Source organism: Hippocampus guttulatus, chromosome 2 (assembly GCF_054856545.1).
Source record: "Hippocampus guttulatus isolate MCC_2025c chromosome 2, RoL_Hgut_1.0, whole genome shotgun sequence".
Taxonomy (NCBI): Eukaryota; Metazoa; Chordata; class Actinopteri; order Syngnathiformes; family Syngnathidae; genus Hippocampus; species Hippocampus guttulatus.
The window spans coordinates 27,643,601-27,661,390 of record NC_141262.1 but is presented as its reverse complement, the minus strand read 5'-3'; the positions used below and the strand labels follow the sequence as shown (position 1 = coordinate 27,661,390).

Sequence of the window (17,790 nt, the reverse complement as noted above, 5' to 3'; positions counted from 1 at the left end):
TTTCCCCATCACTCGTGGATTCACCCGTGATAGAGGAAAATCCGCATAATAGAGAATATAGAGTATATTACATATTTTTTACACTATTGCACCTCTCATATGCTTCAAATACATTTAAACTTTAAAGTACAATTGTATTCCTTTGCGCCTGTACTTACATCTGGTAGCACAGTTCTCGACTTAAAAAAAACAAAAAAATGATTGCTTAAAGTTGTTAGTCGCTCCCGAGTTTTACTGTTAAACGGATTTCAAAGAAGTATGAAACACCGAAGTGTTCTTCCACCCTACGTAATTTTGTGTAACGAGTGTCCGCTAATTTAATGCTAACAAACATTTGCATAAATACCACGCCAATTAGCGAAGGGTTCCCTAGAAAAACTATTAGACGCAACCCTGGGGTGTTGTGTAAAACTGACATCACAAAGAATAATAAAACACAACTACACAAACGCCAAAATGTTGTACCGAATTACAAATTTTCGTCTCACCAATGTCCGCTGGTTTCATGTCAACATAGTCTGGGTAACACAAATGAGCATAAATACTACTAATTAGCGATTTGTTCACTAAAATCGAGGCAATCCTGTGGTGTTGTAATGTCAACATTTGACCTCGGGGGGGAGTTAGAGCTAAAAATGATGCAGGGACAACGTAATGTCATTTCATCCCCACTCGAGCAAGCCAGTACAGTATTCTGTTCCAACAATTGATGCCAAGTTCAGTGGGGGCTTTGCCCAATTGTATCCATCTTTTAACTACCACTACTATCACGTCCAAATGACACAAAACCATCGCTACTAAACAAAAACACAATTTAAAAGCATCCAACTGTGCCACAAACTAGCTTTAGCAGTTCACACTCAAATTAAATACAGTAAAATGTTCAAACGTGTTCAAATAAGGATCTCACATTGGGTATTGTGCTCAAATAAAGATTCCACCTCCAAGAGTGAGTCTAGGGCACATTGAAGGCGAGCGCAATGAAGACAAACGACGACCATAAACAACGCCTGCAGCAATTGATACCACATCATCCATTTTGTTTTACTTTTGAACTTGCAAGTGACCAAACACTTTGCGAACTGGACCATATCCGTTGTCCACACCACACCTGCCAAAACAGGTTTGACCATGCTGAAATATCACTTGAATCCCATTCAAACTTTTCACAAAGATACAAAAAGAAGTACTTTGAGCAATATTAGTTGTAAATCAGCTGTTCTATGAGCTGTTATTAGTTAATATTAGCCGCTTACTGCCGGAAGAAAGCTGGGATAGGCTCCAGCACCCCCCGCAACCCTTGTGAGGATAAAGCGAAGCGGAAAATGGATGGATGGATTAATTGTAAATCAACAACAAAATGATACCTGGTGATTGAAAGCAGCATTTGAATGCTATCGCTAGCTGTTGAGCTAGCTAGCTTGCAGCTTTTGACTCAATCGTGTGTCACTTTCATGAGTGCTTCCTATTTTTGCCATCTTTATAACATTGAGTGCATTTCTACTGTAGCCATGCATTGTGCTTTTCGTGTTGGATCCTTGGTCAAGGAGGATTAAATTAAATAGATTGACAATTTTGCATTGTTTTGTTCCGGTGAGTGCTTCATGAGATACATTTGATAGCAGATGTCAGCATATGGTGAATTAATGTGTGGTGTTAGTTCACCATTTACTGGCACCAATGTAAAGTCATGGTGAGAAGATGGAGCATTAGCCAAGGAAAAGATTGCGGGTTGCATAAATCAGCTGATTTCACTGCCGGCAAGATACCCAGTTCATACATTCGTGTTTATTGACATTTACTGTCGACCTAAAAAAATTAAGCAAAGAGAAATACATGTTGTGTATTTAAAAATCCATACATTTTTGCTTAAGAATGCCCTTGCTAGCTTAACGCTAAAACATAATGGATAACACTATTGTTCGGCTAGCACTTAGCATCGGTAGTTGCGGTGTTATGAGCCTAATTCGAACGCAAATAGTGGGACAACAGTACGGCCAGACATGATCACAAAATTGGCAGGCAGTTTTATTCTTTATCCTCTGTGAAACGTGACTAATATAAAACTATTTATTGACGCACACATTAAAAAAAAAAAGGGGCATTTGCTACAGTGGGAACGACACTGTCACACTGCATGTGCCTTTGTCACCAGCTCACCACTGTCGTATCTCTGTGCCACAAGGGAGCCCATACGCTAATGTGCTAATCACGGGGCTACATGGCATTTGGAGCAGAAAGGTGTGACATGCAAGCTTTCACACTGGCCAGGCATTTGCATACACACGCACAAGTGTACACACTCCTCCGGGCCTGCCATGAATAACAGCTGACCTTTGCACATTTAGGCTGTGAAATGACAGCGAGGCGAAAGGGAGGGCATTGTTATCACACCTCCCTCTCAAGTCATCTTTGTCTCTCCATCCAAGAAAACAAATAATCACGTTTGTATGTCCCAACGCGCGGCTCACTTCACGTACGTCGTGTTGGTGATTTGCGTCACCGCCCGCCATCCATCAAGTGAGCGGCGCCGGCCGACAGGAAGAACGAAAGCACAAATCCTGCCGGCACGCTGCCATCGCGCAGTCATTTATTTGACACTGCGTGTTTCTTTTTCTGCATTTTCTCAGGTCCACTCTTGTTGGATTTCATCATATCTCGGACTCAGTGTTTCTTGTTCAGGATTTTGTGACACCGCCTGCTATCCATCAGGTAAAGGTGGGTCATCGACACCAGGAAGAAGAAAGGACTGATGGCCGCCAAGAGTGTTTATTTGGAGCGCGTGTGTGTGTGTGTGTGTGTGAGGAGAAGGGACACAATTGTGAGCGCATTTATGGAGGAAGAAAGGTTTATTGGGTTTGACACGCACGTGCGCAAACACACACATTATCTTCTCGGGCTCGGTTTTGGGAGGAAATTCCCATTCTAATTTTTCTGATGAAGCCTCTAATGAAGACGAATGAACTTTTTTACATCCGCAAATTGTTTTGTGAAGTGTCAAGGGTCTGTCTTGTGCGTGTACATATATATATATATATATATGCACACAGAGAGAGAGAGAGAGAGAGAGAGAGAGAGACAGTCAGACAGACAGACAGAAACACACACACACACGTGTATAAATATATATTGATATATAGGTGGCACGGTAGTCGACTGGTTAGCAATGATGGAAATTCCGTCCCTGGGACGGGGCGGTATGGTCCATTGTCCATCTGTCCGTCACGGTCACTAAACCGGTCGCCAGCCAATCGCAGGGCACATATCGACGAACAACCATCCGCGTTCACACTCGCACGAAGGAACAATTTGGAGTGTTCAATCAGCCTGTCGTGCATGTTTTTGGAATGTGGGAGGAAACCGGAGTACCCGGAGAAAACCCACGCAGGCCTGGGGAGAACATGCAAACTCCACACAGGAAGGCCAGAGCTGGGATTTAACCCGGTACCTCTGCACTGTGAAGTCGACGTGCTAACCACTGGTCCACCGGGGCCGTCAGCTAATGTTGAGTTGCTGAATTTTTTTTTAAAAACGAATGTTATTTTTGTTTTGTTTGATGGCTTATTATTGTCTTATCTGCAACAGCCAATCAAGGCGTTCCTGAAACTGAGGTTCGGTAGGCAGGCGTATACGCGATGAATAAATCAGTGTTTGCATGCAAGAATCTTGCACATTTTTCAACGTTTGGCATGGGGTAATGTTGCAAGGCATGTCATGTGTTTTGTATTTTATGGACGATGCGTTTCTCTCATGAAGTGACAGAAGCTTTGAAGTGAGTGCCTCTATAGAGAGGAAAACACCCGAAAGTCCCTAATACAATACAGTGTAATAAATCGGATGTTTATTGTACTACAGATTAATTTATGACTTGTGTTTGTAAAAAAAAAAAAAAAAAACATGGGAAGAAGACATTGAACAAAGTTGCATATTAAATCGCAATATTGAGGTGGCAAAAAAAACTCAATTAGCTTTTTCAAAATGCCTCAGCGCTAGCCGTTACCTTGGTTACAGTGACAGCTTGAAGCATTTGTTGGTTGTTTCTCCCCCCCCAACCCCCCCCCCCCCCCGCCCCGTCATTTTCTCCCGCATGGTTACTCACATCCTTCACGCCGTCACCTCTTCATCCCTCCTCATCATCTCTCGTCCATCCCTCCTCATCGCGGCGCTGCTCGTCTTCCGCCGTCCATTGCTCAGCTCTCGCGGCTTCCATTAGGGTGGCAAATGGAAAAAGTGACATCAGCTATTTGGTAAAAGCGATGGAGACGGAGAGCCGGAGGAAGGAGGAGACACCGGCGGCTGAGGAAAGGCCACGCGTTGGCTGGCGAGGGCGGAAGGAAAAGCGCGGCGAGTGCGCGGCGGCCCGTCGTTCGTCGTCGTCATCGTGTATATTTGCGGTCACAAAGAGGAAAGCCAAAGAGAAACAAAGCGAGCGTCACTTCTATCTACACACATGAACCATTCTTGTACATTTTAAATTCACAAAGAACAGACAAGAGTTCGCACTGGCAAAAAGTGCGGGTGACAAAAGATACAAAGTGGAGCCGGGGAGCGCTTGAATTGCTCGTCTGCTGGGCAAAAGGAAGAAAACGAAAAGTGCTACTCAACTCACGCGGCAAATGACTACTTCCTGCTCAGGTTGAGAATTTTTAGAATATTCTAAAAATCAAAAATGTAAAAAAGGGCTGTTTTTTTGTTTTTAAATATGTCCTTCAAGGTGATAGAAAACACTTCAGGGAGTCCAAGACGAGCAGGTGGAGGAGTGGGTGCGTTTTAGGTAAAACCATTTTTCCAACACTTTCTTTTTGGAAAGAAGAAAAAAAAAGTCATGAAACAGAAGCCCCCCCCCCCCCCCTCCCCATATTCCAGAAAGTTCCTTTTTTTAACAGTCTCCTTCCGGCGCCGATGAGCTGATTCCCGTCCAATTCGAGCGAGGCCAGCCAATGAGGTGGACTCAAGTCGCGCCAAATCCGGCACTTGAGCGTGCGTAAATAGAACGAGGTCACGTTTTGGTCCGCTCAGCCTTGACGTCCGTCCATCGACGTCCCAGCATGCTTCGCACGGCGACCAAAGGGACACAAGATGAAGTCGTGTTGCACAAAGAGGAATGAATGATTATTGTTGTTGTTTTCAGGTTAGGGCGGGAGGCGGGGGGCGGGGGGTTGATAATGATGCGATGGTGGGGTTGAAGTGTCGTGGGGGTGGGGCATTGCATCCCGCTTGGGGAGGACGTGACGGAGGAGGGCTCCAGCACTCTAGAACATGATGGTGGTCTTCAGGAAAGCCCGAGATTCTGATTTGAAAGCAAAACAAAACCATCAGGAACATGTACCGGTACATATACGCATGTACAGTATATGGGGATCATGTTCAATATTTGTCAATATTTTTCACAACACACACACACACACACACACACCACAGAATCTAAAAATCGGCGTAAATGCCCCGTTGCCGGCTCCTTTCCCTTTATGGCTGTGATCTCAGATCCTCTTTGCAGCCTCGCTCACACACTCGTGCCTTCCTTTCCCCCTGCGGTGTCATTGTTTTCTGCCAACGTTGCAAACTGTTTACATTTTCTGCATTAACGGCGGCCATAATGCCGTCCCGCTCTCTCCACCGCCGCTCTCCGCTTCCTCCATCTGAAAGGACATCCGTTTTTTTGTTGTTTTTTTTTTGCGACAATGTTCTCAGGTTTCCGACTCGCCTGCGTCCCTCTCATCTGCTGCCCTTCGCTATTTTTAACAAGCAACACCCCGCTAGCTCCCACTCTTTTTGCAATGCAGCATCCCTCCCATTCCTCACCTCCCGTCCTCTATCTGTTACACTCAGGTTATTTTTATCCTGACCCGTCCGTCTTCCGCCCCGTGTAAAAGGTGTTTGGACACGGCAAATTCCGTTCCGCCGGCCTCTCCAAGACGTGACAATAAAGAACTGAATGGTGGAGCAATGCATGTCGATAGATTAAAAAATACTAATAATAATACCCACAGGCATATATTCTTTATCCTTGACACAAATCGACAAATATTACAGCATCCCACCGAGTCACGAACACTACCTGTAATGGAAGAAGACTCTTCTTCCTTTGAGTCTGTTTACAGCCTCCCGGTGGTCACGGTGGGTACACAAGCTGCAGCGTGACGGTTGCATTCTTTGCATTCCAGACATAATTTAATGTCATGACGCTCTGCTTTTATAAAGTACAAGATTCCCACCAATTGGCATGGAATCACAAGCGTTGGTTGCCACAGTCTCATTTCTTTACCGTCACGCCTCGTAATCGTCATTAGGAGGCAAACGCGGCAAGTGAAAAATGGTGCTGACCCGCATTGTTAAAGTCTATCAGCAGGTTGCTGTAAATGTCAGCGGGTTTGGCAACAAGGTCACATTTTTCAAGCCCCCCCACCCCCCACCCCCCCCAGCACCTCCCTTTGCCTCGTCTTCCTCCGCTCCAGTCTCCTCTTCATCGGTGCATTTTTAGTTGCAACCTTTCCAATAAAAGCTCCTCTTCCTCCCCGCATCTCTTCTGATTCTAATGCCACATCTTTCTTTGTATTCAGCACTTTTCTCTCCACTCGTTAATTAAGAGTGCGGAAGGTGAGAGGCGAGGGAGGTTGGTGCGTGCGGGTGCGCATTTAAAATCACTGTAGGTGCAAAACGCTTTTATGGCAGCGGGCACGAACGTGCGTGCGTGCGTACGGCAGCAAACGGGTCCTACTGGGCCAATCAACATTAATGACATCAGGTGGGTCCGCAAACGCGCGCGCGCGCGTGTGCACAAGTCGGCGTGCGGCGGCCGGAGAGTGCGGATCTAAACGGGTGTAAAGAGAAGGGAGGGCTCATTCCACTTGTGTCTCACCCAAGTGTGGATCAAACTCGCTCACGCACGCACGCAGGTGGGTGGAGCCGAGCGATTTCATAATGCAGCGTTTCGAAAGCGAGCTTCTCAATGTCAGGCGGGACTGAGCCCAGCTGGTACAAGAAGGACAACACACACCTACTAACACGCACGCACGCGCCTAAACGGCTAAATCCTGTTATGACATCAAACCACCTACAGCAGGGGTCCGTCCCCAACCCCCGGGCCGAGGACCGGTACCGGTCCGTGGATCATTTGGCACCGGGACGCACAGAAAAAAAAAAAAAAAAAAAAACTTACATTACAACCAACCTAATTTTTATTTATTTCAGAATCTGAAAGATGTTTTATTTTGAAAAATGACCAGGATTCTCTGTCAAATCCGTACGTCGCTCTTGTCAAGGCGCGCTTCTTGGTCATGTGATAATAAGATACCGCTAAAATGAAATCCGGGAGCGAGCAAAATGAGTACAACCTCTTTGGAAAGTTTCTTTGGGAAGGGGAAAAGGCCCATTTTTTTTCATGCATTTTGTATTTGCGGCGTAACTTATTTTGAGAGGCACGTTTAAACGTTACCATGGCGACCAGAGAGTGCTGCGGCCAGATCGGACGTTCCTCTAGTCATGATTCGTGTTTATTATTATGTTTCGAAAATACCACAGCTTTCATGCAGGTCATATCAGATTATTTTGTTGTATTTATCCATCACACCTTCAAGGCCAGTGCCTGGAAATATTGTCTGACATGAAAGCGGTGCGTGGGGCAGAAAAGGTTGGGGACCGCTGACCTACAGGATACCAAAATCTGCTTCCCGTCAACGCTTACCAGTGCCTGAGCACACTCACGCACATGATGTGCTTGCTACACTGCACAAGCACGCGCGTGTGTGTGTGTGTGTGTACCTTGCACAGCGCCGTTGTCTTCCTGGTTCCCGTTCAGCTCATCCTGCTGGTCGGATGCGGCGTCTGCGCAAGACAGAAGAAGTGCGTGAATAAAAGACTTCAATCATTGCTTTGAATCTCATCAGACTTCATTCATCCGTTTTCGTGCGACGTCAAAATGTGCTCCAGGTCTCGGTTTTTTTTTTTTTTTTTTTTCACCAGACAAAGGAGTCGCAAAGTACCGCCGATGTTGTCGTCAGCGGCGTGCAGCGGCTCGGGCGAGGATGAGGACGAATGTTTCAGGGCGTCCCCCCGCTCCCGCCGCTTGGACTCGAAATCGAGCGCCTCCTGCAGCTTCCGCTTGGCCTTCTTCTCTTTCTTCAGACGTTTCTGGATGGACGCTGCGGGCAGAGGGGGGGAAACTCAACTCAAATTTCCCAGAATGCCTCGGGACTGCTCGCACAGGGGCCAGTCTTGCATTCAAAACATTGCGAGCGGGAAATTGACGTGCGCGCTGGAGACCTCTGCTCTGCAGTTCCGAGGTCAGCTGGCGCTCCAGACTCTCTCTCATCTCCCGTTCGCGGTAGAGCTCCATCTTCAGCTCCCTCTTCTCCGCCTGGATCTGCTTGTCCTGCACGCGGGCGTTCTCCACCGCCACCTTCAGGAGGCCCTGAAACACACGCGGGCGCGCCTTGTTCAAGGGTGCACGTGGGACGGAAACGAAGAGCGGCGAGCTGCTCTCACCTGGATGTTGGTGAGGAGCGTCTCGACGGACGACAGGCTGTCGGCGAACAGGAACGGAGCAGGGAAGCCGGGAGGCAGGCCTTGTCCTAGCGAGGGTTCGTCTTCTATGAGAAAAACAAACACGGCATTGAGAATACTTCAAGGATGGTACTTTATAAAGAGAAAGTAATGAGATGAATAGAAATAAAAAGAAGGGAACGCATTTTTGTCAGACATATAAGGGTCACGGACAAGTCTCGACTTCTCTTTCGGATTATCAGTGCGGCACGAATAAGAGTCGTGCTACCCACAGGCTAAAGAAGAGATGAGTGGGAGTCCTGTCATATTGTCGATCGACGTCGCTTACAGGGATAAAGCGCAGCAACAGAGGTAAGCGCTGAAAAGCGAAGCCATTTGCTTGTTTTAAATAGACGAGGTGCCGTTGTCTTTGTTTTGAGTTGAGCTTAGGGACAACAAAAACTTTTTGCGGGGCTGGGGGGTGAATTGTTCCCTATCTGTCAATTATAGCATCTCAACTCTGCGCTCCCAAGTCAATGGGGGGAAAAAAAACCAAAAACGTATCTTCGGGCCACTCCAGTTCACTTTTTCTCTCAAACACACTCACACGCAGGCACACACACGGAGAAGTTGAAGAGGCGTGTGTTTACTAAAGTGGAGAAGTCAATGATGCAGCATCACGGATCAATTACGTTTGACACACGCGCGCCTCATTAGTATTCAGACAATCACGTGAGGTGCTAATTGGCAGGGATTAAAGACACCCTTGATTTGAGTGTGTGTGTGTGTGTGTGTGAGAGAGATTGGGCTCATTGCTAGTGCGTCACAGTGTCTGCTCAGCCCTTAATGCCTAACACACTGACAACTGAGTTAACTCTGCTGTGAAATTAACGCTGATGAAGATGCACTCTCGAGCGCTCACGCTCGCGCGCGCGCACACACACACACACACACGCACACACACACACGTGTGTGCTAATCTCCGATCTGCCGCTTCTTCGTACTTTTCCTCCTCCACCACGTGCGCTTATCATCTTCTCGCTGTTTGGAAGAGGCGGTAATCGAGGAAGGTGTCGCATTGCCAAGGATGGAAAATAGCGGCCGTGCTTTTAGCGCGACACCTCTTGACCCCTTTTAGCCCTGTCTCGTTCACTGAGCTGCGCACACACACACACACACACACAAACACCCACACAAGTATCCTCATCGGTCTGATTGATGGCTCGGAGACAGGTGATCAATAGGAGTGGCGGAACATCCTGACACTTCAGATGTAAGCATGCACGTGTGTGTGTGTGTGTGTGTGTGTGTGTGTGTGTGTGTGTGTGTGTGTGCGCACGCGCAAATGTGTGCGAATGCAGCAGATGAAGTGAGTGAGGCTGATTTGTCAGTTGTCAGAAGGAAATGGGTGAGGGGTTTGGATGAAGGTGCATAAAATGCAGAATATCTCGACATGGAAAGTCTTGAGTGTTTGTGTGTGTGTGTGCATTTGCGCGCATGTGTGTGTGGTCAAACCTTTGTCCTTTGAGATTTTCTTGATGGGTGTTGCGACGTTGCCCAATGGAACATCTGCATCAGCCGACAGCAGGCCTGGAGACGCAAAACCATGATCAGTCTGTGTGTGCATGTGTGTGTAAAAACAAGTAACACTCTCCATTAAAACTCGGGCTCAATTTAGCTCCTCCCCCTCATACAAAGGCAGCCTCTTGGTCGAGCTGTATCACTTCAACAGACTTCTTCTACCAAGTTTGATGGCTCCTAATTACTGTGCCATTGACGCTAATTTCAGTTAGCCCGTTGATGGCATTTCCCATTATAAGGTAGCATTAAGCTTGCGGTCTTTCTTTGGATGCAATTATATGGTGTGGTTGAACATGTTGGTGTTGAAATATGCATGACACTCTCTTTTGTCTCCTGCCTCAGCTTAATAATTATCTTCAACTCGAGGTGGCAAAGAAGCAGCTCGGAAGCGTGCACGCACTTATTTGCAGATCTGTTCACGAGTCTTCTTTTTGTTTCCGCGTGGAACGCTTTTCCACAATCAATAAATACGACATACCGAGTCTTTCCGGCGAGCTGGAGGCGGAGCTACTGGGCTGCGACTGCAGAGGAGTGTTGGTCTCATCGACAGAGGGCGACAGCGAGGGGCTGTCGCACAGCCGCTCCTGCCCAAGACGCACAAATAAAGCAACGGCGACACACGTGCGCACCAAGGTTATCACGGTGGACAAACACGAACAAAACTGCTTCAAACAAACAAAGCGTGTGACGGAAAAGTGGTTAGGACTGCACGACTGTCCGTGTTTTATGTTATGTGTTGTGTTTATTATTTGACTTTATGTTAACTGTTTTGTTAAGCGCTTTGTTAACAGCTGCCGCTGTTGTGAAAGCGTGATATAAATCAGCATGTATTGTAAAATAACCAAAGCTCAAATTGAAAAAGCATTTTAGTTCACGGAATAAAATTAAAGGCACTCACGCAAAACAAACTGAAACTAAGTCTTATGTTCATAAAATTAAATTGAATTAGAGAGAAAATGTCTGATTTTATCTTTGTCTATTAATTGAATGCATTAGCTTTCGAGGTTGATTTTAAATATGTTTATTTCAATTTTTGCTGTACAGCCGTAGCAACAGGAGAAGGAAGGTCAAACAGATGTATGAGGATTGTAGTTTAATTTACTATAGTACACAATAATCAGTGACCTGTTTTTTTTCATCCTGCACTTGACTAATACTTCATATCGTTGCTCTCCTGTGAAACACACATTTTTGTCTTTTTTTTTTCATTACATTGAGTTACATTGTGTTTTTCTACAGGAGCGCGACAATGTATTAAAAAAAAAAAACTAAGACTAAAACAAAATCCAAACAGAAACAAAGCATTTAAATATATACAGTATATATATATATATAAAATTGGCTTCTAACTATGATAAGGCCTTTTCCAGACATAGAAAAGCACACAAGCGGTTTCTACCTTGATGACGGGCGCCCGGTGTACGTGTATCTGCTGAGCGGCGGCGGCCATGTTGGCGATGGTGCTGAGGTGGTTCATCTGCGACATCGCCATGGCGACGGAGGCGGGCGGCAAGCCCATGGGCAGCAACGGGTGCGGCATCATCATGAAGGGCAGCTCCAGTCCTCAAACAAAGAGACGGCCGCGTAGAAGAGTCAGCCGAGCGAACGGCGCAATGTGGTCGCCGAGCGATCTTTTCGAACAGCTCGAAGATATGAAATGCGTTGGGGAGGCTGTGACCCGCCGTTGAACTTGTCAAATGGGCGGAGTGGGGTGAAAGATGAAAGGTGAAATGTTTGGTTTGCGTTCAAAGCCCCTCAAAACCTCTGACCCCATGACGCCAACCCCCCCGCCCCCCCCACCCCTCACTCTATCGTCTAGCGTGCGCGCAAAGACATCAGCTGGGAGTGCGCGCGTGGTCAACGTGAAACAATAACACTGATTGCTGTTGTCCTGACGGCTCGACACATACGATCATCAATGTGAGTGTTTGCCGCGTGCGTGTGTGTCAGACACATGACTTGGAATCGCAAGCTATGGTGTGTGTGTGTGTGTGTGTGTGTGTGTGAGAGGGAGAGAGAGGTTGATGAATTGAGTCATTTAGTTGAGTGTCTGCCGATTAATCCAGGCAGAGTGTTAATACAGGAGATGGCAACAGATTAAATGGCGCGCATGAACTAATATTGCCAGCCTTTTGAAACACAAACAGACACAATCATATAGAAAAAGCTCGCCCATGTGTGTGTGCACATAGTGTTGCAGTTTCGTGTATCAGGTGTGTGTGTGTGTGTGCGCGTGTGTGTCATGGTTTGTTCGATGTTTGTGTGCGTGTGTATCATCGTGAATGTCGTTTACATGTGAGTGAATATAAGAGTGGCCGACTGGTGAGCACGTCCGCCTCACAAGTGCAGAGGTCGCGGGTTCAAATCCGGTCCGGTCCTTCCTGCGCAGAGTCTTGATGTTGTCCCTGTGCCTGCGTGACTTTTCTAGGGGTATAACCGACGTACGCGTGTGCATGTCCCGATGAACGTAAACATGTTTGTGAATTTGTACGTGCGTGCGCGACTGAGGAATCGACGGTCGCAAAGGTAACCCGACACAGAGGAGTGTGCGCTCGCTCACTTTGGGCGAGCAGCTGCTGCTGCTGCTGTTGATTGACAGCTCCCACAGTCGGGCCCCGCCCTCCTGCGCCTCCTCCTGGCGGGATGGCCCCGCCCCCTACCCCTCCCCCTCCTCCAGGTCCGCCACTTTGGGCTCCGGCTGGGGGGCTGCTCAGTCGCTCCTTGTCCCAGGAGCACTCACTTCCTCCTGGGCACAAACGAAAAAGGCATGAAACACAACAACTTCCTGCTCAACTTGTCGCCAATTCTCTCTCTGCCTGTGTAATGACGCCTCGCTCGGCCGCCACCTCACTCCCTCCGCTTGCCTCTTCTTCCCTCCATCATCCATCTTCATCTCCCTCCATTAGTTTGAATTAGCAGCCGTCTCTCTCTATTATTGCGCAGTGAATTCCCTGCGCCGTGCATGTCCGCTGACGTGTGTGTGTGTGTGTGTGTGTGTGTGTGTGTGTGTGTGTGTGTGTGTTTGAGAGAGACAGCTGGGCCTCATCCCCTCTGCGCTTACACCAGGAAGACAAGAAGTATAAACAGATGGGCAGATGTTCTCTTTCTTTCTCTCTCCTGATATGTACACCTTGTGGTGGCGTCCGCATGCAAATGTCTTTCCCGACAAAAAGCACTACTCTGAGCAGGATTTTTAAATGTACACACAAAAAAAAAAAAAGGACAAAATGGTCCATCCGGCCATTTGGCAGGTCGGCAAAGGGAATGGCTGGCCTTTCTTTTCGCTTACTGCTTTTTGTTTTGCGTTCTTTCAATAATTCACAACGAGATATAATGGACCCTTTGTTGAATGCACGTCAAGCGTAAACGCACGCATGCACGCCTGACATGTTGTTTGTTTCAATACAACACGTTATAGAGCATAAAAAAAAACAACTACAATATAAACTTTACTATTGACATAAGTCAATAGCCTACATTGAGATAAAACTGTTTTTGCTCTTAGTTCAGTAGACATTGTGCTGCTCCCTCTGGTGTGTTTAACACAGACAACGCTTTCCAGTCCACGGTCATTCGTTGCAGAAGATAAAGAATACACACCTGCCAGTATTCTCTAGTGTGTGTGTGTGTGTGTGTGTGTGCGTGTGCGTGTGCGTGTGTTACCCGCATTGGAGTGCAGGTCATCATTGTCAGAGTCGTTTCCGTTCTGCAGACTCATCATCATCTTCATCTTGTGCAGCTTCTGGAGCTCGGCCATGGCGGCTGCTGTCAGGCCTGCACGCCCACACGCACACACACACACACACGCACACACACACGCACACACACAGGCAGTCAATATGCGCGCCCTCCTGTCGCCTCCAGGTGGCGTCACCGGGGTGCCGGCGCCGGCTGCCATTGTTGCGCGCGTTCCCTTGAAGTGGTTTTGTTGGAGTGTTTGAGACGCCCCGAGGACACGCTCGCCGATAGGCGGCGAGACAAAAGCACGCACGCATGCATGCACAGCCGCGCACACGCCGTGCACGTGCACGCACTCTTTTGTACGGACTAAGATCCCTGGCTCAGTGCACTGACCTGGAACTGACTTCTATACACAACAACCACCAGAGTGAGAGAGATGACCCCGTGTGTGTGAGTGTGTGCGTGTGTATGAAGGAACGCATGCATGTTTCTTGTGTCCATGTCTATGTGTGTGTGTGTGTGTGTGTGTGTGTGTGTGTGTTTATGAAGGAATGCATGCATGTTTTTTGTGTCCATGTGTGTGTGTGTGTGTGTGTGTGTTTATGAAGGAATGCATGCATGTTTTTTGTGTCCATGTGTGTGTGTGTGCGTGCGTGTGTGTGTGTGTTGATTTTGCCCCAGCCACGGTTGACGGCCTTGAAGGAATGCTCATTACACACACACACACACAGACACACACACACAGACACACACACACACACAGTACCGTAATGTACAGTACAGTTATCCGCAGGCTATGAAGAACACACGACGGGGACTGGCGGGTTCGGACAGTCGGCCAAGGAGAGACGACGGAGCGCCGGCGGTGGTCCTGCTTCAAAAGTTAACGTCCCCCAAGCATCGCGGGGACCAATTCCCGGCCCGACGCTAACAGTCGGCTGCTTGACTCGGACGCGAGCGGAAGACGATCGATAGAAAGGGAGAGCTGCGAGACTGTTCCCCATCACGACTATCAAACCAAGATCGATGGCTTTCCGCTGTGTCCACGGTTACCGAGCATCGACCCCCCCACCCCCCCGTCGCTAATGGCGACCGAGGAACCTTGGGAATTAGCGCATGATTGATTGACAGACTGCCTCAAAGACACTTGCATCATCACAACCTGCCTGCGAGTGTGCTCACAATACGCTTAGCTTTCGCTTTCCTAATCCTTGGATACCGTTTGCTTTCATCCCCGTGTCCTACGTTCATCCTCCAACTAATTCTCTCAATCAGGATGAGCGACGGATCTTTTCTAAATTGATGAATAAACATTCATAGATGGGTGATTAATTGTTCATCAATGTTTCAGAATAAAAGAAAGAGTCAAATGATAAACACAAAATGTAATGGCGGTATTGATAAACGGCTCGTACGTTCCATGAGCAAAGCTAAAATCATTAAAAGTAATCAAAAAACAAAAATGCTCATGATTTAAAATGCTATTATATAAGACACTTGGCTTCTTAGGCTAAAGTACTTTATGTATGAGCATTTCTTTTCAGTTTTGGACCGCTGTCTTTCGCAACTACCACGTTTCAGGTTAGCTTAGCAGTTAGCATGGCTTCTTCTCGTCCAGCCCTTTGTGATCATGGCACTCATTGGCGCCATTGAGGCAAGTATTGTCGACTTAGTGTTTCGCCACGCTAGCAAGCTAGCTGCAGCTCGTAGAACCTTAGCGCCTAGCTTTCCTATTGTGTTTAGCGAGGACAACCAACGTAGATGTAGTTTTTTGAGCATTGGGACAGAATTTGAGGCATTGAAATGGTGGTTTGAGGTGGGGGGGGGGGTCATGACAAAGTAGTCGAACCCTCCCCCCCGTCAGACCCCATGAGCGTGAAACTCAGCCCATTTGGCTCCTCAATATTTGATGGTGCGCGCCGCTTCCGATCGAGCGAGTGCACTCTGAGAGACAGAGTGACACTTTGAATAAAACAAACAGCAAAAGAGAGGAATTGCTCTTTGTGTTCTGGATTTAGAAAGGCACTATTCTCTTATTTTTTTTCTTTATTCTCTCATGAGCGCAGAGTTCGAAAAATGTCATGGGCGCGCCCCCGCACTTAAGTCGGCCATCTTTTACTCTCTCCAGCGGGCCGAGACGCCATTTTGTTATCGTTTGCATTTCCTTTGCGTCACCAAATGACTGAAACTTTCACTCAAATGATGTGGGCAAGGAAAGTCCCACGTCACTCACTCAACAATACACAAATAATGTGGCGTTTTTTGTTTGTTTGTTTGTTTGTTTGTTTTGGGGGGGAGACTTCAACATAATAGCATTTGAACTCATTTAAATGGGGAAAATTGATTTGACATGTGAAAAAGAATGAGCAAAGGTGAAAAAGCATTAAAAGCACTTTAGCTTTTCTCTCTCTCTCTCTCTCTCTCCTCCTCCCTCTCCCTCTCCTGATTGCCCATCCCAACTCTCTGCAGGTGCACATGAGGGTCTTCAGATGAGTGCTTATTCTTTTCACAAGAAGATTGAAACCACTTCATCTGTAATCAACGCCAACACTCCCGAGCGTGTGTGCATGTGTGTGTGTGTGTGTGTGTGTGCGTGCGCCTGCTTATCAGTGCAATAAGTTGTTGCGAGCAAGCAGGGTGGCTTTCAGCATTCTAGGAAGTGATGTGTGCGCTATGTGTGCGCGCGTGTTGAAGAGACAAGGCAGAGCATTGAGCTGTTTAGTGGGCGTGTGAATTAACAAGTCAAATGAGCGGCACAAAGAGCACCCTGAGAGGTTAGCACGCACATGCCGAACCTGAGCGTCGTTGTGTCAGTGTCGGCGAGCACGCGGCCAACTAAAGTGACAATGCTTCCTCGAAATTGTCCACAGTTGTTGATGCTTGTTTGTCTATATTAGAATTTACAATCATCTAATCGGCAAGTATTTAAAAAAGATATATTTCCCCATCTAGTGAATTGTTTTTTTTTGGGGGGTTTTTGGGCTAATCAGTCCCAAAAATCCTGATCGTGTCACGTCTAGTGTGTGCCCTGTGATGGGCTGGCGACCAGTCCTGGGTATATTGCCCAAAGTCAGCCGGCTCCATGTTACCCACGACCCGACTGAGGTTAAGTTACAGAAAATCGATGGATGGATGGATGGATAATAATGGGCTGTTCAAGTGTGAGGTGCCAAAACTTCCAACGTGCTCGCATAATCGACTTCACAAGCCGAGATTCAGTCTTTATCTTCAACTCAAAAGCTGTCCTGATCTCAAATCGAAAGCGAGGCAATGCCGCCGTCTCAAGGGATCAGTGTTCATCGTTACATTGGTTTCCGAAGCCGAAATTCAGAGACAAGCTCGGCCAGATGCTCTTCCACGAAAAGGGGCGAGAGAACAACGGGCAGTATCAACAGCGATCCCATTTGTATCACGTGTCGACAATTTTAAATGATCCCATTCCCACGCCCCATCACTGTCAGCAATTTTAGAACAGGCCTCGGGGCTGCCCGTGCGGTTCTTGGAGGCGACCTGGTAAAGAAGGCAGACTTCCCGTTTCTTCCCAAGCATGACAGGAACAAACCAGTGGCAGGGCAAATTTACCATAAAAATGAATTTAAAACCTCCCCAGCCTTCATCGCCTCCTCGCCTGTCTGACCGTGTTTCGCCCTCCCGCCCCAAACTGCCTCTTTGCGTTCACCGTTTTCCAGCCGCGTGATAAATGTCCATCTGCGATTGGCCGACGCCCCCTGCAATGCCCCCCGCGCTCACCGCCGAGTCGTAAACAACAGCTCGTCTCCCCCGGCAACCGGGCGTCTCCATGGACGCGAGGGCCGCCTCGACGATGTTCGTGCGCGAGGTTGAGGCCGACTGCGACGTGAGCGCTGCCAACTGTGCGCGTGCGAGTGCGTGTGCACTAATGAGCGATCATAAGTGAGCAAATGTTTTCTCTGGGCTCCGCAAATGTTCGCCAAACACTCTGACTTCTGTACACACACATACCTGGTGTGTGTGTGTGTGTGTGTGTGTGTCATTAGTATGCCACAGTGAGCCGTGTCCATATGTCAC

General features: G+C 47.6%; 1 protein-coding gene across 1 annotated transcript in view; it reads right to left on the bottom strand.

The window, feature by feature from the left end:
• Positions 1-4,421: 4,421 nt before the first annotated feature.
• Positions 4,422-17,790, bottom strand: part of LOC147209355 (dachshund homolog 2-like) — a 32,129-nt gene continuing 18,760 nt past the window's right edge. The window contains exons 3-12 of the mRNA XM_086105183.1: positions 13,726-13,836; positions 12,623-12,808; positions 11,462-11,625; positions 10,541-10,646; positions 9,997-10,071; positions 8,485-8,588; positions 8,263-8,410; positions 7,983-8,141; positions 7,762-7,824; positions 4,422-5,290 (exon numbers count right to left, since the gene is read on the bottom strand). Of these exons, the coding sequence (XP_085961309.1) occupies positions 5,253-5,290; positions 7,762-7,824; positions 7,983-8,141; positions 8,263-8,410; positions 8,485-8,588; positions 9,997-10,071; positions 10,541-10,646; positions 11,462-11,625; positions 12,623-12,808; positions 13,726-13,836 (1,154 nt within the window). The 3' untranslated portion in view covers positions 4,422-5,252. The remainder of the gene's footprint in view (positions 5,291-7,761; positions 7,825-7,982; positions 8,142-8,262; positions 8,411-8,484; positions 8,589-9,996; positions 10,072-10,540; positions 10,647-11,461; positions 11,626-12,622; positions 12,809-13,725; positions 13,837-17,790) is intronic.